Source organism: Tinamus guttatus, unplaced genomic scaffold (assembly GCF_059628265.1).
Source record: "Tinamus guttatus ecotype Peru unplaced genomic scaffold, ASM5962826v1 Tinamus_guttatus_pri_ptg000169l, whole genome shotgun sequence".
Classification (NCBI taxonomy): Eukaryota; Metazoa; Chordata; class Aves; order Tinamiformes; family Tinamidae; genus Tinamus; species Tinamus guttatus.
In genome coordinates this window covers 1085936-1103883 of record NW_028288703.1, presented here as the reverse complement: position 1 = coordinate 1103883, position 17948 = coordinate 1085936, and the positions used below count along the sequence as shown (strand labels likewise).

Here is a 17948-nt window from a genome sequence, read left to right as displayed (position 1 = left end):
TGATAAATTCAGACCAAATGTTAATAATAAAAAAAAAAATCAGACAAACCTGTAATCTTCCCTTGTCTTATTTTCTGAACTCTGTATTGGATTGATGTTCCTACCAGGAGGTAAATGTCATATGCTGGATTTAAAAGGATGTTTTCCAAAATAAGCAATCTGACTTCTGCAGGATGTACATTCTATCGATGAAGAAAAGAAATAATTTGTTTGAAATGAATGGGTAGCGATAACTTACAATCTATAAATGAAATACACGACACTTTCTGCGATAAGCTCTTTATGACCACCTCTTGTTTTGTAAAGGCAAGGATACATGCAGGACAATGAATGGTATATACATCTGCTCTGACATGTTAACTCCCTAAAGAAAATAAGCAAAAATAGATAAGAAATTCCGGTACAGGCACTCTGTCCTGTTGCAGGCACTCTGGCCTGTCGCACTCTGTCCCTGCGAGGGCAAAGTGCAGGGCCAAACCACCCAAAGGGCAGGATGATGAAACTGGGGGACCTTCTTATGGATCCAAAGGGCTGGGGGAAGCTCTCTAGAGCCGAGCACAGCTGGAACCCACCACCCGAGCTGAAACTCCAAGAAAAGTACAACACTGCAGGGATTTGGATGATGCATTTAAAAAAAAAAAAAAAAAACTAAACTGTGAATCATGGTATCGTCTCCAGCACCTTCCCTGCAGCTCCCGCCCCAGGCTCTCCCACAGCTCAGACACTGGTGGCGGCTCCCCAGTTCTCGCGGGGCAACACGCACCACAGAGTCCACAAATTTCTCTAGGAGCCCTCTCTTTCCTAACCCTCGTTCAGCACAGGAGCTGGCACGTGACTGAGGGCTGCATGCCATGAAGAAGCTATGGATCTCCAGAGTGTCTCCAGGCATTAATGAGCCCAGTCTGTACTTGAAAGACTTGCTAGTTCCACCTGCTTTCAGAGGTGGAAATGGAGATGGAGTAGCAGTAATCTGGCCACAGTTCAAAAACAAAAGTGAAGTGAAAGCTCAGGGGGCAGATTCCAAAAACAACCCGAGCTGATTTGGTTTCCTGATCATTGCCAGTCTCTCCAGTAAATAAAAGGAAGAAGCAATTTCAACCCCTATACATAGTTCAGTAATATCACACAAAGGAGAAAAAGTCTGCCTAGAACATAATTTTAGTTGTTTTCTGGAAAAATACTTGGAACAGATGAGCAGTGGCTATTCAGACACATAGAAATCTCTTTTTCCCACTCTAAAACAAGGTACTCTACCCAACTTGCATATCAATCTCCCTGGACTATGATCCACAACAGATAATTGCATAAATTCTATTACAATTGTTCGAGGAAAGTTGGTTGAAAATATTCAGTGTGGCAGCAGTGAAAGATTTAAATGAAGTAGCAACCAGAAAGCCATATAAAAATGCAATTGTGATACTCAGCACCAGCTCAGAACTAACTCAGCATTCAAGAAACAAGAACAAAACGACCACAATCAGACCCTGATATCACATAAATATAAATCAAAAAACCTAAATACAACTAGCAAAATATGACTACGATGTATATTATATCTGAAATATTATTAGTACTACATATACTTAGGCAATATTTTCATAGAATACTTTTTTCAGGGTATAGCTAAAACACTGCAAGACAATACTAGCTTAAGCAAAAAATACGTATTAAGTAGAAGTAATAGTACCAATCTGCAGCAACAAACACGAAGGACGCCGGCGTGCAGGAGTAACCGGGCTCCACGGCAGAGCCGGGGACGCGGCCGCCTGCGCGAGGCGCCCGCAGCCTCGCGGCTGCCAGGTGCCCAGGCCCGGGGACCGCAGACATGTCACGGCAGGGCAACTTCACGCTGCTTCCCGAGCGCTGGACTACGAGACACAAGCAGAAGCAAAGAATGCAAGGCTCTTACCTTGTAGACACCCTCCTGTATTCTTGCTTTTAATTTAGAACTGCCTGTTTTCATTCCAGATACCAAAATGGTATCTCCTTGTTTGGCCACTTTTTCCATCTCTGATATGTAGGAAGGAGGTATATAGGTAGATTCTAAGAACTTGAGTATACTGAAAAATGAACAGAAAAAAATTAAACACTCTTTGTCAAACCATGCAGAAACCATAACAGCATTTACTTCCAGCTCAGGTACTTTAAGCAAATTTAAGATGCCTGACTGGGACCAGATATCCAGTTTCACTCATTTGGGAATATATGTGCAGCTAATTTGTGTGATAAAAGTTTGTTTGAAGCCTGTTTGTGGGACTCAAAGAAATATCAGAATGCTGCACATTTTGTCTATAATGATCCTTCTGTCATTCTACACGGGGTGTAGTCTGAAAAAACTCTCTAGATTACTATGAAACCACAGATGCAAAATTCCCACAACTTGCATTTATAAAAGCAGCTTAACAAACCAGAACACAACTTTGACCAATACAAAATATCTCAGATGCATTTAGTTCATGTCTATGGGAAAACGAACAAACAAAAAACCTCCCACAACCCTACATGCCGAATATTTTTAGTAACTGATATAAAATTCAATGAGACATGACAATTGAGAGGAAAGGATGGTGGTGAATAGATGAAGGATGGAGGACAGAAACTGAAAAAGGACCCAGGTTTAACGGCAGTCAGCTTATACATGCACACGCTCTGATTTGCTTTCTGCACACCTACACAGTAAAAATAGCAGAGTAATAGTGACAACAGGTGTCAACATCCACAATGACAGTTTGTTTATTTTGAATGAAGCTATATTGAAGCTATAACACCATTAAAATGTTTCTATGTTGTTATAGCTGTGCCAGTAGTAGAGGGTGTATTAGTATTAAGGTCACATCTCCAGCAAATACATGCACTGAAACAGAAATCTCTGTATACACTGGGACTTGGATCATAAGTCCCACTGAAAAAAAACTCAGTATACTGCCTGGTCTCCCCAGGGATGCTGTGAGGGATATACACTCATAACCCTCAGCTGCGACTTTCTCAGGTGAGAGCACGTCCGCTCCTGTACCAATGTTGTTCAAAGACTGCAGAATTGGGTTTAGTGTTTACTCAGCAAAGACTTCTGTTTGCATCCCCCCTGCCGATATCTCATTTTCTGTGCATTTAGAAAATAGACTTGAGTGTGAAAATTACCTGTTAACCATTCTGCTCTACTGCAGAGCTCATCTTCCCACATTAAAGTCAAACGTCATATGAATAAAACAAAGTTTTTTTAAATGAAGATACACTTTCCTGCATTACCATATAACTCTCAATTCATGTAAATTTTGCTGTAAGTTGTTTTCTGAACTGCCTGATGCCTCTGGCATATGAGCTGAAATCTATTTTATTTTACAACCTTACTATATGCCAGAGGAGGGTTGGTTATTGTTCTACTAGAGAAACATCTAGAAATATTTTCATGAGAAAAATTGATATTCCATGTGTTCCTAATCTGGGGAGAAAAGGCAAGTGCATCTCGGAGGCATTTTTGCTACTCATTTCTCTTTAGTGAGTTGAAAAGCAATGTAAGATCTTTTCACAGAAGTTTCCACAAAAAACCAGCACTTTTAAATTCCAGCCAGTTTATTTCTTGAGTCAGTACTGGTGATGAATCAAGCACCATGACTTTGTCTTCAGCAAATGCTTTTCTTTAATTATTTTATCTGAAAGACAGCAGATTGAGTAACTTGCATCTAGCTGCATCTAACTTGCAGGCAGTCCACTTGACCACTTCCAATTTAAAACTTAGCTAAGCTTAAAGCTTAGCTTAAGGCTATCTCAGGCTACTTTTAGGGCTATCTCTTTTAAGCCTATATATCTATAATGCCTCAGCTGGACCCCTAGGTGATGGTTTACAGATCTATCCCTCCCCTGTCCAACATGTCTGAGACCAGCAGTCTCATCTCCGTAATTACAGTCATTGGATACAAGTTACTTGAGCTGCTCCTTAGCACCATCAATTGATAAGTTGACTACAGAGGAGAATCCAGAGCAGATGAGAATGTTGAAAACCTAAAACTCTAAAACAAGGGACCCATAAGTACTGTTCTACATACCAGTTCAGCAAATTGGCCCAGGTGCAGGGAAATATTTATAAATACTTTCATGTTTTTCAAATCGAAACAAACAAACAAAAAATAAAGAAAAAAGAAGAAAGTCAAAGAATTTACCGTAGGGCATTGTGGGAGTCCGAGAAGCCATCGGCCTCTGTGTCTTTTACTATTGTCCAGTCAAAGACTAACCCTGCCAATGTGCTGAAAGTGTTTCCTACAAAACAGACACAGAGTTAGATTTACACAGAAATGAAAAGCAGCAACACTGTCTTCCTAAAAGACAAATAAGGAACAAGAAAAGTCAGTTAACAGGAACGTCTTGAATTTGCAGAGTCAGTAAAACAAGCTGGAGTATGATTTCACATGGACATGACATCTGGGATTAAATGAAATTTCCCAGGAAAACGTCATACTTTGGGATGTCACATGCTGCTTAATGTTGTTCTTAATCCCACTAGATAAGCACTGTTCATCTTCACAGGATTTCCTTGGTACCAGTCACCTCCTTTCCCCTTTGATCACAATATGAATTTTTTTTTATTTATTCCCTCCAGACACACACACTTTCTAAATACTTCTGTTTCTTTTTATAAATAGAAAATATTTGCATAACCAGAAGCTACTTTGTGATAGATGAAATACTTAAATCGACCAAAGATGCTCAAGATTTTCTTCCCCTCTTATATTACCTCAGACCAGATCCCCCTCTCATGCAGTCTCTGAAAAGCTATAGCTGGGGATTAACCTTCTATTTGGAGTCGTTTATTAAGAAAAGGAAACTGAATTAATGTAGTTGACTGGTATACACAATTTATGAGAAAAGCTCTGAAAATAGATACAGAAAAGTAAGGAAAGAAACTATTCCTGAAGTTGCATCAATACACACAGGAGTAAAAGTACCAATATCAACCAATGAACCGACCTATACCAGCCACAATAACCTGGTTGATCACTATGAACCCAAAACAGGTCATATTCCTTATATCCACACAGCAATAGCCTCTTTACCTACCAGTAAAATATTTGCATGACTGCAATATTGTACACATTCCAAAGGATACTGAGGATATAGTCGCACATAAACAGATTTCAGCAAAAACCTAGGTATGTGTTGACATGTTTTCAGCAAACCTAAGTAGATTTTTTCCTAATTTCCATTTAGCCAAACACACATATTTTATGCTTATTTTTGCACCTCCTGCATATCAAAAAGGTATTTTTCTTCTAAACACTTACTTCTTCCAATAATCTACCTATTTGTCTGGAATGCTTCTTGAAAGATCACAGAGATTCCAATTATGTCTAAATTTCCCCAAAGAGCTGCACCCCCAAATTACTTAAAAGGATCTCATTTTAATAGTTTATGGATGTATTGTGATCCCATGAACGGAGATTCAGAAGTTCAGTTCTAAGGTTTCTAACAAACATCTTGCTTCAATCATTGAGATTAAACATTCTTTGTGGGTTTTTTAGCCACTGCTCCTGTTCAAACTTTGACTTGGATGCCTTCCAAGGTAAATCTGTCCACTGAGCATGCTTGAGAGCTTGCAGGGACATCAAGCCAAAAATCTGGTATTACACAGAGTATAAGGAAATGTTTATTAAAATTTGCCGTACATAACCTGACATACATGATTAAGCAAAACAAATGTGGGCAGGATGTCATTAACTATCCAAAACACAAACAATTCATGCTTTCATATATCATTTGCTTTCTACTCAGTGTCTGTCTTAAAAAACACTGTGTTTGTGTGAGCGTTCAAGGCTGCAGAGAAGTCGGCTGTTGAAAAAAAGGCATGAAATTCTGATGCTAGAGATGGCACACGAAGCTGAAGTTTGGATTTGATTCAAATGCACTAATTCACAAGAATCTTAATTACACCTTCCTATAGCAAAAATTTCTATAACAATTAAGGGATATTAATTCAAGCAAATGATCCTCAGCACTATCTCTCTGAACATCCTGTTGCATGCTTACTTGAAGACAAATAAGAAGCCTGTTTAAAAATTCCTTATACTACCCCTTATACTAGAGGGGTTTATCCAGAGAACGTCCATATAGATTTCTCAGCATAGCCTCTAACATTCAATTTCTCTTAAATAATGCATACATTACACATTATAGAACTTGAAAGTGTAATTTACATCTTACTAGGAGATCTCCTACCTTCAGAATCCAAAGCCTGAATTTTTAGCTTCAGTGGTGAATCTTCAAGATAAAGTTCTCTTGTTGTGGACACAATTTGGATCGCATGAATTATATCAACTATTGCATCACATCGAAGCACTTGTCCAGTTGCTTGAAGAGATACAAAAAAAATGATATGAAATCAGTAACACTGAACCTGCTCACTATGTAAACCACCACATCAATGTGGCAAAATCTCAAACAGCCCTGCAAATTTAAGCCAATGACGCAAGGCACTGAAGGAACAGCAAAACACTGAAGAAACAGAAACTAGGCCACAACCTTGACTAAGAAACACCCAGACCAAGGACAATTATGGCAAACAAGCAAGAAAAGCACTTTCCTTCCTCACTGAGCCTTAAAAAAAAAAAAAATCATTTCCACCCATAGGGACAGACGTTTTCCTTGGTTTCACATTAAGAGTTTGTACAGTGCAGCTGTCAGACATGGTCCCTACTGCAAAAAACTTTTTACCCTGTGGCTCCATAAAATCCTATGTACTTCCTGAATTACTGCATGTGAGACATTTACTTGTTGAAGCTAACAGGATAGAATATATGACAGATACACAAACACATCTTTCCATTTCTTAAACGTCAAAAATCTGTATTTACATTACACAAAAAGCACATACTGAAAGATATTTTCAGCAATCCCTAAATTCTTAAATCTGAATTTCTTAAAAATTATCTGGATGTTTCATTAATATTGATTTGAAGTCTTTAAAAGACAGAACTTAAAAAACAGGGCTATTGAAAGTCTGAAATGATTATGCATATGGATGGCTATTTTTTGCTTTGTATACTCCTAAACCCGTGTTTTATTTCTAGACAATGCCATGAGATTCATAAACAAGCAGTGATGTGCAGTTTGTCTATAGGAAAAAAGCAAGGAAATTAAAACTTACTTATATCTTCAGCAAAGATGATGCTTGTCTGACGCGTGGGCTGCGAGGACCGGGCCTGGACGAGAGCTTTCTGTGAACACTGGCGCTCACCCTGCTCCGCCAGCTCAATGCTGGCGACCTCGGGCCTGGTGGAGGACCTGCAAAATTTGCCTGGTTAGCACTAGAGAGAAACCCTAAAGGACTGGTGTAAAAGTCATCAATGTGTTTTATGTAAAACAGACTGTGTGATAAGGATCTGGCTTTCACAGAAGCCGGCGGAGTTGAGGAAGGAGCCAAGTGCAGCAGCATTCCTGGACTGTGGCACCTCCACTGGTCACTGCTGTCACCAGCTGCTTGCAGTTACAAACCCTCTAACATAATTACTACTTGAGACAATGGAGGAAAAAGCAAAAATAAACATCAGATAGCATTAGTAGAATCAAAATTAAATTTTAGGTAAGAGATGTGTGAAGAGTTCACCACTTAGAGCTGGTGTTATCAAAATACTTTTCCAAAGTAAACTTCCGAACAAATCGGAAGCTCTTCCCAATTACAGAACATCACAATTACCAATTTTGCTAAGGCAGAAGCTCAGAACAAAGGAAAAACAACAAAAAGAAAATAAAAATGGATTTAATTTGTTTAGTTAAAGCACATAACACTAAAACTTGCAAGCCCATACAGTCATTTTGGATGCAACTGAAACCTACACGGACCCCAGACTGGTGCATCCGTCGCATCCCCCTCTGCTCCTGCTGCTTTGCTCCACCAGCTCCAGCAAGGAGCTGCAGGGGAAGGTCGCCATGGACACAGAGCCCCAGATCTTGCCTCTTGTGCCCCCAAAGTTTCAAGGCATATGTATTTGGGGAAATAATTAGTAAATAGCCATCTTGTGCCCGGCCGAAGGCGAGTGCTCCACGCGGCTCTTGCTCACACATCCTTGGAGCAAGGGAGCTGCTGGGGCTGGCAGAGCAGCTGGGGGGCTCCAGCCTCCAGGATTTCCCTGTCCGGAGCCAGCACTGCTCCTTGCACAGGGAGCCCTGGCACTAGGGCCTCAGGAAGGGTTAAAGCTATGAAAGAAGCTGCTCTGGCAGGGCAGGTTTGGAATTGCTTCTGCAGGTGATGATGGCGGCTCTGATAAGCCACTGCAAATCCCATAAATATACGGAGCCTGCGTGCTAGATGCCAAGGGTGGGGATTGTGAAGCTGCATCCATCTAGGCCTTTCTCCTGGAGGCTTCTCCAGAATGCCTGCTGTCTTTGGGGAAAACCTTTTAAAGTGCAAGGGGCTGGGGGAGGAGAGCTTCAAACACAGGGCAGCACCAGCCATGCCCTCCTCACAGGCGGAGTCTTTGCTTGCCTCTATGGGCCGCAGAACCGGCCACCCCAGCCAGGGGGAAACAAAACCAAAACACAAACACCAACCCCTCCCTCCAGTCTACTGCTGACTAAAAGTCTATTAAATTTATATATATATATTTATTCAAATTTCTTTGCATTAACATTACAATCAAGCTGAACATGAACCAAACTAGTTGTGGTCACCGTTATAAAACTGCAAATCTCTTTCTACAGATTGCACAAATCCCTTCTGCAATTTTGAGTACTGAAAGGCACAACGCCAGATACAAATCCCATCACAGGAGCTCAAGACCATTCAGCAGGGAAAGCAGGGAACACTAAATTTCTCACAGAGAAAAATTTTGTATGACAAAATAAATCCATTTGTGTCAGATTCCCTTCCTCTAGGGCTGCATTTTATCACCCTATTCAACCAGGGTCCCCAAAAAGCCCCCAATATAATCTGAGGGCACAAGATCCCACTCGGAACATTGTAACTGGGCACAGCAGTGTAGCAAAGCAGCTTCAGCAGACACTGCTCATCAGTTAGTATAGCATTGCTGTCCTGGGCAGGAGTCATTCATTTAATGAAATATTAATTCATGATATTGGCATGCTTCCAGCAGTATTTTCTTCAGACAAGGAACAGATTGAAAGGAAGTTGAAACACCAGTAGCAATTGCTAATGCAGAAGTTGTGAAATATTTTGGAAGATTGCTAATAGTACTTAGCCATGGACAATGCCAACCCCAGTTACGAGCTACACCTGAAGGGAGTTTGTTACACTTTAACAAGAGGCACTTTGTACCTGAGTTTATTTTTATGTGAGGGCTTGCACTGTTTCTATAAGAATATGCTTCATGACCTGTTTTAATCAGTAGCTTCGGCTTTGCTGTACAGTGCTTAATTTAATAATGACTATTAGTTATTTACCCTTCATTCTGTAACTTCCTCAGCAATAATGAAACAGCTTTTTAATTTTTACTCAGTTTTCTTAAACAAAGTCAGTATTCACAGTTTCTTTAAGATGAGCATGCAGATTTGACTTGTTATGCACGCAGATGTTTTAAAGGAATATTTAAAGAATTTACTTCTACTTTGTTTTGTTATATAGTTCTTTATAGTTTAACACACTTTTCTACAAGATCTTTTTGACTGAGATGCTACTTTCTACAGCCTGAGATTGATTGCATTTCCAAACATTAAAGGGATTTCACTGTACATTTTATTTGTTTTTCTACTATATGGTTATGTGCTGTAACACATGACCACAGCAATATGAACTAATAACCATATTGTAAAAGTAGCATTATAGGATTATTTCAGATTAGGAAAAGGCAGTAAAAAGATAAACTAGAGGTTTGCATTTAATTACAGCTGCAGCTAATAAGCTTGTAGGCACTCTAAAATTATATAGGAGTTTCTATGCTTGTAAAGCCAAAAGCGAACTGATTTTTACCTGTTAGTGGAATAGTGAATGGTTTAGGTATGGTTTGTTCCCTAAGAGCAATTACATATATATATATATATATATATATCAATAATGGGTAAAATACCAGATTAATTCATTGCAATTTTTATAAAATACAATTACATTTATGTAACAAATGGAACTTTTGCCAATTTTAGGCAATGTCATGAAGGGGGCAAGTGAACAAAGCCCTTTTAGGGGGTTGGTTTACTACTGTGATTCACATTATTGAACGATGTGCATGACATCTTTTACACCATGACTTACAGAATATGAGATGATCCCTGGACATCATTCAGCAACACCAAAGAAGCAGTCACTCCATTTACAGACCTATCCTATTCAGGGTCAAGTAATAGACCCTGAACAAAAGGACTAATAAAGCAGGGCCTATATGCCAGTAGCATCACTGTCCTGGGAGCACTGCTGTGCCCCACCTGGACAAGAAATGTTTGCTTTCAAATGACACCCAGTCCAGCATGCAGGAATCACCTGCCATGCAGCACGGGTTTTGGGCAGCACGTCAGCGTGCGGTAGCGAGAGCCAGCCTGGCCAGAGCTCACAGCTAGATGCTGACAGGAGAGCAGTGGGAAATGTTTCTGGCACTCCTCCCAGGCCCATAGCAGTGTCTAGAAGAAAGGAAGGGAGGAAGCACTGGAGAGAAGAGCAAGGAAGCGAAAAAAGCCAACACACAGCCCGGTATTTATTTCATTCAGAATGAATTCCTACTTCAAATATACTGACAAGACTTGCAGCAAAATCAGCTGATCGATTTCATTCATTTCTTTTCTATCTTTTAAGCCATGGATGCAGAAGTATGTACCAAGGATACATGTACAGATCTACCCAATCCTCTTCTCATGTTCCTTACTGACTTTTCTACCATGGAACATGCAAGGATTATATTTAAAATGTTTATCAACTGGTTTACAGATCGTACAGATATAATTTTCTCTGCAAGTAGAGCATTATGCTGTTGATTTTGTATGGCTTCAGTACAACACTGTTCTGTCAGCTCTTGGACTAAACACAACTGACTGCGAGCAGAAACCTCCTTCCTGAAGACGGGCCATAATTCTCAGCTGATCTATCAGAACTCCTCAGGTACATGGGCAGAAACCTACCCAGAGGAAGCCAGAAAGTGGAGGTTGTCAAGAGCTTGGTAAGACAGGACAGACCAGTAGGTCACGTGCCTAGTTGACACCTTGCTCTCAGGGCTAGCCTGTTGTGTACACACCAAACACACGCCCAGGAGACACAACAGGGCACAGGCAGCTGCAGCTGCACGAGATAAACAGATTCCCCAAGAACCCAGCACATGGGAACTGAACCTGTTCCAAAGAAAACACAGAGGAGGCCTGGCTGAGCTCCCCCAGATCTGAAGAACTTTGAACTACACAGCAGACAGTTCTCTCTACTGCTTGCTCAGGCCTCCTGAAGGATATCTCTGTACTGGGAAAACAACAACAAAGCACTCACCACCCAGTTCTGCCTTAAAGGCCAGCAAAACTGGAACACCGCAAAAAGCAAAGGATGAAGTTTTTGCACGTGGGAATCTTCTGCCAGTGCTCAGCTGAGATGCCCATTAACTTTAAAGGAAATGGTTTTAAGCCAATGATGGCTGTTTGATAAATCCCATCCAGATGTCCGAATTTAATTTATTTCCCCAAATCAGCAGATGGCCACATGTATTTTTACCATAACCGCTTACTTTTACCTTCTCTAGATGCGTTCAGGAAAAGGCCAGGATTGGTCTGATGGGCACGTTAACCACCTAATAACAACCAGTGCCACTAACAGAAGGAAAGGCTGGTGTAAACAAGCTGTTCTGAATTAGCTGCTCCAAGAAGCAAACAAAGAAAGCAAACAAACAACAAACCTAAAACAAGAACTGCTATTACTAAACCCAAGTGTGACACTTAGCACCATCACAAAATATCTGTTCTACGAAACCTTCTCCTATGTACAGACACTAAAGTTTAGGCCGCTAAGATCCACATGGAGAAATCCAAAATCTTAGCCCATTTCATGGGTGTTGAGCAATGGAAGCTACCCCATTTCATGGGTGTTGAGCAATGGAAGAGCCCCTGCTCTTTCTGCCCTCCTCCCCTGCAGGAAACACGCAGGCTCGGAAGAGTTTTCGTCAACAGCAAAGCGCAAAGCAGCACTGCAGGTTAACGGGGCCATCGGGAGAGAAGCCCAGGGATTCCTCCAACCTCTCCAGTGTGGGCAGCGCAGCACCTGCCTGCTCGGCAGGCCCGGGCACCCGCGCCCCAGCCGTGCCCGGCCGGGCTGCTGCCGCTGCTCAAGGAGCCTTTCAGCGAGGCGCAGGGAAGAGCTGTGCTAACACGGGCAGGTAGCTAGGGAAAAATCTGTCACGTATGTGGAGCACATTGCAGGTGAGACTGAGAGCTTGAAAGCAAACTTTGACCAGCCATCCGAACACCTTGGTCAGCCATCCTGCATTTACTACTTTTATTTATTTTTTTAATGATATAAGGCACCTCATCTACCTAAATTAACTTACTACAAATAGTATCAAAAATACCACAAGATATGAAGCTGGGAACTAAACTTAGCTGTGTAGGTGCTCAAACATCAGCCCTGCAGGTAGGCTTTGCTTTCTCTTCAAGAACTTGCAAATTGTGCGACTCGGGAATACTGAGCTGCTGGGTGCCCTCCTCCCTGCACAGCCCCTTGGGTTTCCCCTCCCGAGAACGACGCCTACGCGCTGCATTAAACGACGTGCTCATACAAAACGTATGTGCAGCAAGACAAACTCTCCTCTGCTACGCTGGCAGCTAATGCTGTCCCGGGCCATCATCACCTTCAAATAGCTTCTTATAGCTGAACCTTTCTATAACAAAATTCAAATAGTTGTGTTCCTTAAAGCTGGCCCTTTAAGTTCAGCTTCCTGCAGACTCGCACGAGGTATCTCAGTTTTACAAGACATGAAATAATAATGTTTAAGTGTTATGATTTCAGCAGACTTCAGGAAAATAATTCTGCTACTGAATGCTCTCAATCTTCCAGCTGTAATCACCAGATTAAGGTAATTAAAATATAAATACAGATGTAGTTAAATGCTGACTATATCTGCACAGACTGTTTGATCCCAGAACACAGCACCACGCACGATTTTTACAAACAGGAACACTGTATACTTTGAAAAGGAAGACTTGAAAGTAAAACTTTAACAAGAAATATTGCTGTTGAAATATGATAATAATTTTCATTTGCTACTTTTAACCTGATAATTATTCCACACTACACAACCCTAGTTCCTGCTTCAGAGGCAAAGGGCCTGAAACTTATGGTTTCCATTCTAAGTGTGCGTCCACGCATGCAAATCCACCCCTCACTTTACACATACTGTAGGAAGAATAATTATTATTTTTAGCAACATTATACTTGGTACTTCCTAAGATTTTAAGTTTAAATGCCTCCTTCTAATAATAACTACACTTCTCACTGGAGGACGTGGAGCCCCCTGCCCCAAGTAAACCTCCCTCTGGCCGTGAGGGGCTGCTCCTCGGAGCCGCGGCCGCTGCGCCTGCCTCTCCTCAGCACCCTCCGCTCCCGCCTGCTGCTACTTCCTCCTAACGGTTCTGTAAACCCGCGCAAATTCACTGCCCACATCCTGCCAGCCCTGCAAAGGGGAAGCCCAGGCACATCTACAACCCAGCGCAGAAGATGGTGGCACACCTTAAACGAGGGCAGCACTGTTAAGACAGAATTAACCTCAGAACAGAGGTAATAGGGAGAAATTAGCAAAACAAGTTGAGCCCTGTTTAGAAGAAATACAACCCACTGCTGGCACCAGCGTAACATGCCCAAAATCGCCCACAAAGTCACCCTCATTACAGACATATGGATGGAAGAGATCAAATTCAGGCTCCCAATCTGAGATTCCCTAGAGTATAATTAGAGATCAACAGGTGAGAAAATCTAAGAGCTTTAGATCATTAAACACTGGCACCTGCAGGAGTGGTTGTAAGGAGCCCAACATCACCCAGCAGCCTGCTGCAAAACAGGAAAGACGAGCTACCTCCCACAAATTTTACTAGCATTTTGATGAGTCTATTTTCACCTTAATAGAAGGCATTCTGTTACATATACAAATTATACCTTTTAAGGACCTTACAGATTAAGATAAGGAAAAAAACAACCCCCATACTTGAGAGACATTCACTAAAATGGCCCTTATAAAAATTAAGCCACATAGACACGTGTGCCTGCACCTAGCAACTCGCTTCTTGTCAAGTTTAGGTAAAACTTTTTTTACTGCTTTTACATACGAACATCTGCAGACTTCAGGTTGTCACAGATCATGCTTGTATCCAAGCCAAAACTGAGAAGCATGGGACAGCCTGATAAATACACTCTCGCACAGGGAGCTGCAAGTGGATACAGTGTAAGAGCCATCTGAGAAGCCCAAGAAGCTGTATCTCAGTAACTGTCCACAAACTTGGTAACACAAACCTGCCACAGGCACTTTAAGTCCTGAACACATCTGACTTGCTTTTTTTTTTTTTTTTTTTTTTCTCTCACATGGACAGCACCTGCTCACTGCTGATCCAAACTGCAGTTTTGGTATATTAAGGACAGACGAGGAACGGAGAACAGCTGCTTACAGAAGGGCTGCAGCGGGGTTTCTCAGGGCATTTGCCCACAGGCCCCTGGCACTCAGCACAGCCTGGGTCAGATCCCAAAGCAGGCTGCTCCACAGCCAGCGGAGGCATCCTGGGCAGGGAGTTCTTCACTAGACCCATGTGCCCATGAGACTGCCAAAAATCAGGCCCCAAAACTCTCATTCTTTGCAGCTGCTGGCCTTCACCATCCAAAACCACATGCACAGCACATGGTCCCAGTTTAACAGGACACTGAGAGGCAGAGCTTGCTGAGCGCTGACTCTTCTGGGGTGACACAAGGGCAAGCCTGGCAGGCCATGGTCCTCAGCAGGTGGCTAACCATGCCATGGGACAACACAGAGTAGCACAGGACAGCTCGAGACGGCACTGCCTTCTTCGGGGCACCCTGCAGCCCCCAGGGGACCTTCCTCAGGGCTCCTTCAGCGCTGGTCTCCACACTCAGCCTCTGCTGAGCAGGGCCACAGTCCCTTGATGCTTTCTGCAGCAACCGCGCCGAGCTCCACCGATCCTCACCCCGGGTGCTTCTCTGTCTCAGGCTAGAGACTCGGAAGGGCCAGAGGCAGCAGCCCCGGGGCCGGCAGGGCCCGGCCGCGCTCTGCGGGAAGCACCGCCCGCCCTCGCTGCCGCCGGAGCCCGGCGCGGCCGCGCAGGTGCAGCGGCCCCGCAGCGCGGGGGTCGCGCGGCCGGGCCCCGAGCGGCGGCGGCGGGGCCGGCGGCGCACGTGCACTCACCAGCGGTAGCAGCCCTCGCTGGCCTCCAGCGTGAAGTTGATCCTGGTGCTGCGCGTGAAGGGCAGCAGCACCTTGGGGATGTTGAGCTTGGAGGCGGCGGCAAGGCAGAGCAGCAGGAGGAGCAGCAGCGCTGGCGGCCGCGGCGCCATGAGCGCTGCGCTCCGCTCCGCGCGGGGAGCCGCCGCGGCGGGGGCAGCCGAGGGGCCGCGGCGCTGGCGGCAGCGCGGGGCGCCCGCCGGGAAAGGCCGCCCGCGCCGCGGGGGAGGGACGCGGCGGCCACGGGGCGGGCGGCGCGTCCGGGCGAGGGGCGGCCCGGCCGCCCTGCCCTGCCCAGGAGCCGGCCACGCGGGGCAGCCCCGCGGCTCCCGGCCCGCGCCGCGCTCACAGGTGACTCCAGGGAGACTTGCTCCGATTGCAGGGAACAGCCGCACACCCGCTCTAGAGAACTAGTAAGAAATGAAAGATAAGGACAGAAGGGAGGTTAATTTGGATCTAATATAAAGGATACCTCCACTGCTAAGAGCTATTGAAGCTTTCTGGTTATGATGCTGATATTTGGGGGAAAAATTGTGGTTGATGGGGATTTTTTTTTTTCTGGGCTGGAACAGGCTCTTTTGAATGATATAAATATTAACATTGAAGGCCGAGATCAGAGAGAGGAATATTTGGCAAGTAAAATGGTTGAGGATTTTGGCTGCAGTGAAAGGCTGCTTTGGGGTGCCTGGCGAGGAGGTGGGTGAGTTTGCTGGGACAGCTGAGAAGGGCCTTGTTAACACAGGCCTAGGAGGGAAAGAGCAAAGAATCCATAGGGATACAGCTATTACCTATGCACATTTATAGTACTTATGTTAAGTATGCATTGCACTATTAATAGCCATGCAAACAGCTAACCTCAACTGTAATGGCTTTGTCATAAAAATATCTTTTCAAGTAGGAAGAGTGCTTTTCCTGTGCTCTTTGTGCCCACACAAAATTGGTAGGCAGACCAAAATAAAGGGGGTAAGGAAGCTGAGAAGAGGAACTTGGGGGCACATGTGCCCTGCAAAGCAGGTAATTACCAGCAGCAACCTTGGTGCAAGGGCCTGGATCCCCTCCAAGGCACAAAGTAAATAGCTGGATTTCTTTAGCTAACCTAGCTTGACCCTTTTCTGCATTACTCAAAATGTGGCTGGAACAGCATAGAAAGGAGGGCAGTGAAAGAAGAAAAAAAGGAGAGAAAAGGAAAGATTTAAGCAGAATCAAATTATCTGTAACCATTAAAGCATTCAGAGCCTGGAAAACAGATATCTTAAAAAATAAATATCTTGAAACATGTACATTTTAATTAGAACTAGTGACTAGACCTCATAGTGGTTGACAACACTGTACTACTCTAACATTGCTACAGATCTTTTTACTGAAGCTTTAAATTAACCTTTGTTTTGTGTAGGGATAAATAAGATTACACACCATCAAATTTATGGGTAGTTTTTTTTTTTTTTTTTTTTTTTTTTTTTTAAGAAACTTAGGAGTATTACCTGAAAGTACTCAAAGTTCATTATATTTTCTAAGCCAAAAGTAACACTGATATTACAATCTTAATTTATCCCTTTGTCTACCTGAATTTACCTATAATAACATGTTTTATGGTAAAAATCTCCTCACCACTCAGGGCATGGGGAATGTCACACTCCTGGAACTAATCAAAGCCGTGTAGGGAATGAAGCTATTGGGTGGAAGGACCTATTCCTCTTTAGATATGGTAGAGAGGTGATACATATTCAGTGGCAAAAGGGATTACAAAGGATTTTTCAACTACCACCTTTTTTCCCTGAGGCCATGAAGAGCACAAGAAAAGCAGTCTTCCTACATTTAAATATATGAAAAAATATTTTTATGACAAAAGCATTGTGGTTAAAGCTTAGCTGTTAGCATCACTATTAATACCACAATGTGTACACTGAAATAGTATGATAAATAATGTACATGTGGATCAGCTCAAAATACAAGTAGTTGAATTCAGCTCTGGAAGATTAGATGTTGTCCAGAGATATGGTTGAGAGTTTGCCCAGTTCTAATTTAGGCACTGTAGAGACTAACTAGTTCTCATCTGTTCTGAGCAAGCAAATGTATCTGGAGCTTTTTATTTACCTAGGAAGACTTTTAAATAAAACAGTAGGTGAATAAATATTTTAGCAGTTCCTCAGCAAGACTATTCCATTCTGTCCTAGAGGTCTGTGTGCTGCTGGACAGTTCACTTCTTGTAGCGCTTCTAATTGTGTATTCCTCATTTTCTGGATGTACACCTTGAAATTGTGTGGTCTGATTTACAGAGGAGAAGGTTCTGCAATTTGCCACTAAGGAATTAGGCCCAGAAATATATAAAAGGTTAAATGCTCTAACAAATAAAAGCCACTACATCTTAGCTTGCTCCCTAAAATAAATGAATACTTTTGTCTCTACTCTTTCTATCATTCAATCCTTACCCTTTTTTAATAGATCTGTTATGAAGGTAGGCTCAGTACTCTCAGATACTAGAGAAGGTCACAAAATAGCCCATGATAAAATAAAAACATTGTGTTTACAGTCAATGTAATTGCAACAAAGAGGCTAAGAAATCAATAGTGAGCACCTTGCATCCAGTGCTGTCAGTAGGGTGAT

The 17948-nt window shown here is 42.8% G+C and overlaps 1 protein-coding gene across 1 annotated transcript in view; it reads right to left on the bottom strand.

Moving 5' to 3' along the window:
• The window catches only part of NUP210 (nucleoporin 210), a 58068-nt gene extending 42608 nt beyond the window's left edge, over window positions 1-15460 (bottom strand). The window contains exons 1-6 of the mRNA XM_088522890.1: window positions 15309-15460; window positions 7136-7272; window positions 6208-6339; window positions 4158-4254; window positions 1910-2060; window positions 50-182 (exon numbers count right to left, since the gene is read on the bottom strand). Of these exons, the coding sequence (XP_088379016.1) occupies window positions 50-182; window positions 1910-2060; window positions 4158-4254; window positions 6208-6339; window positions 7136-7272; window positions 15309-15457 (799 nt within the window). The 5' untranslated portion in view covers window positions 15458-15460. The remainder of the gene's footprint in view (window positions 1-49; window positions 183-1909; window positions 2061-4157; window positions 4255-6207; window positions 6340-7135; window positions 7273-15308) is intronic.
• Window positions 15461-17948: the final 2488 nt, after the last annotated feature.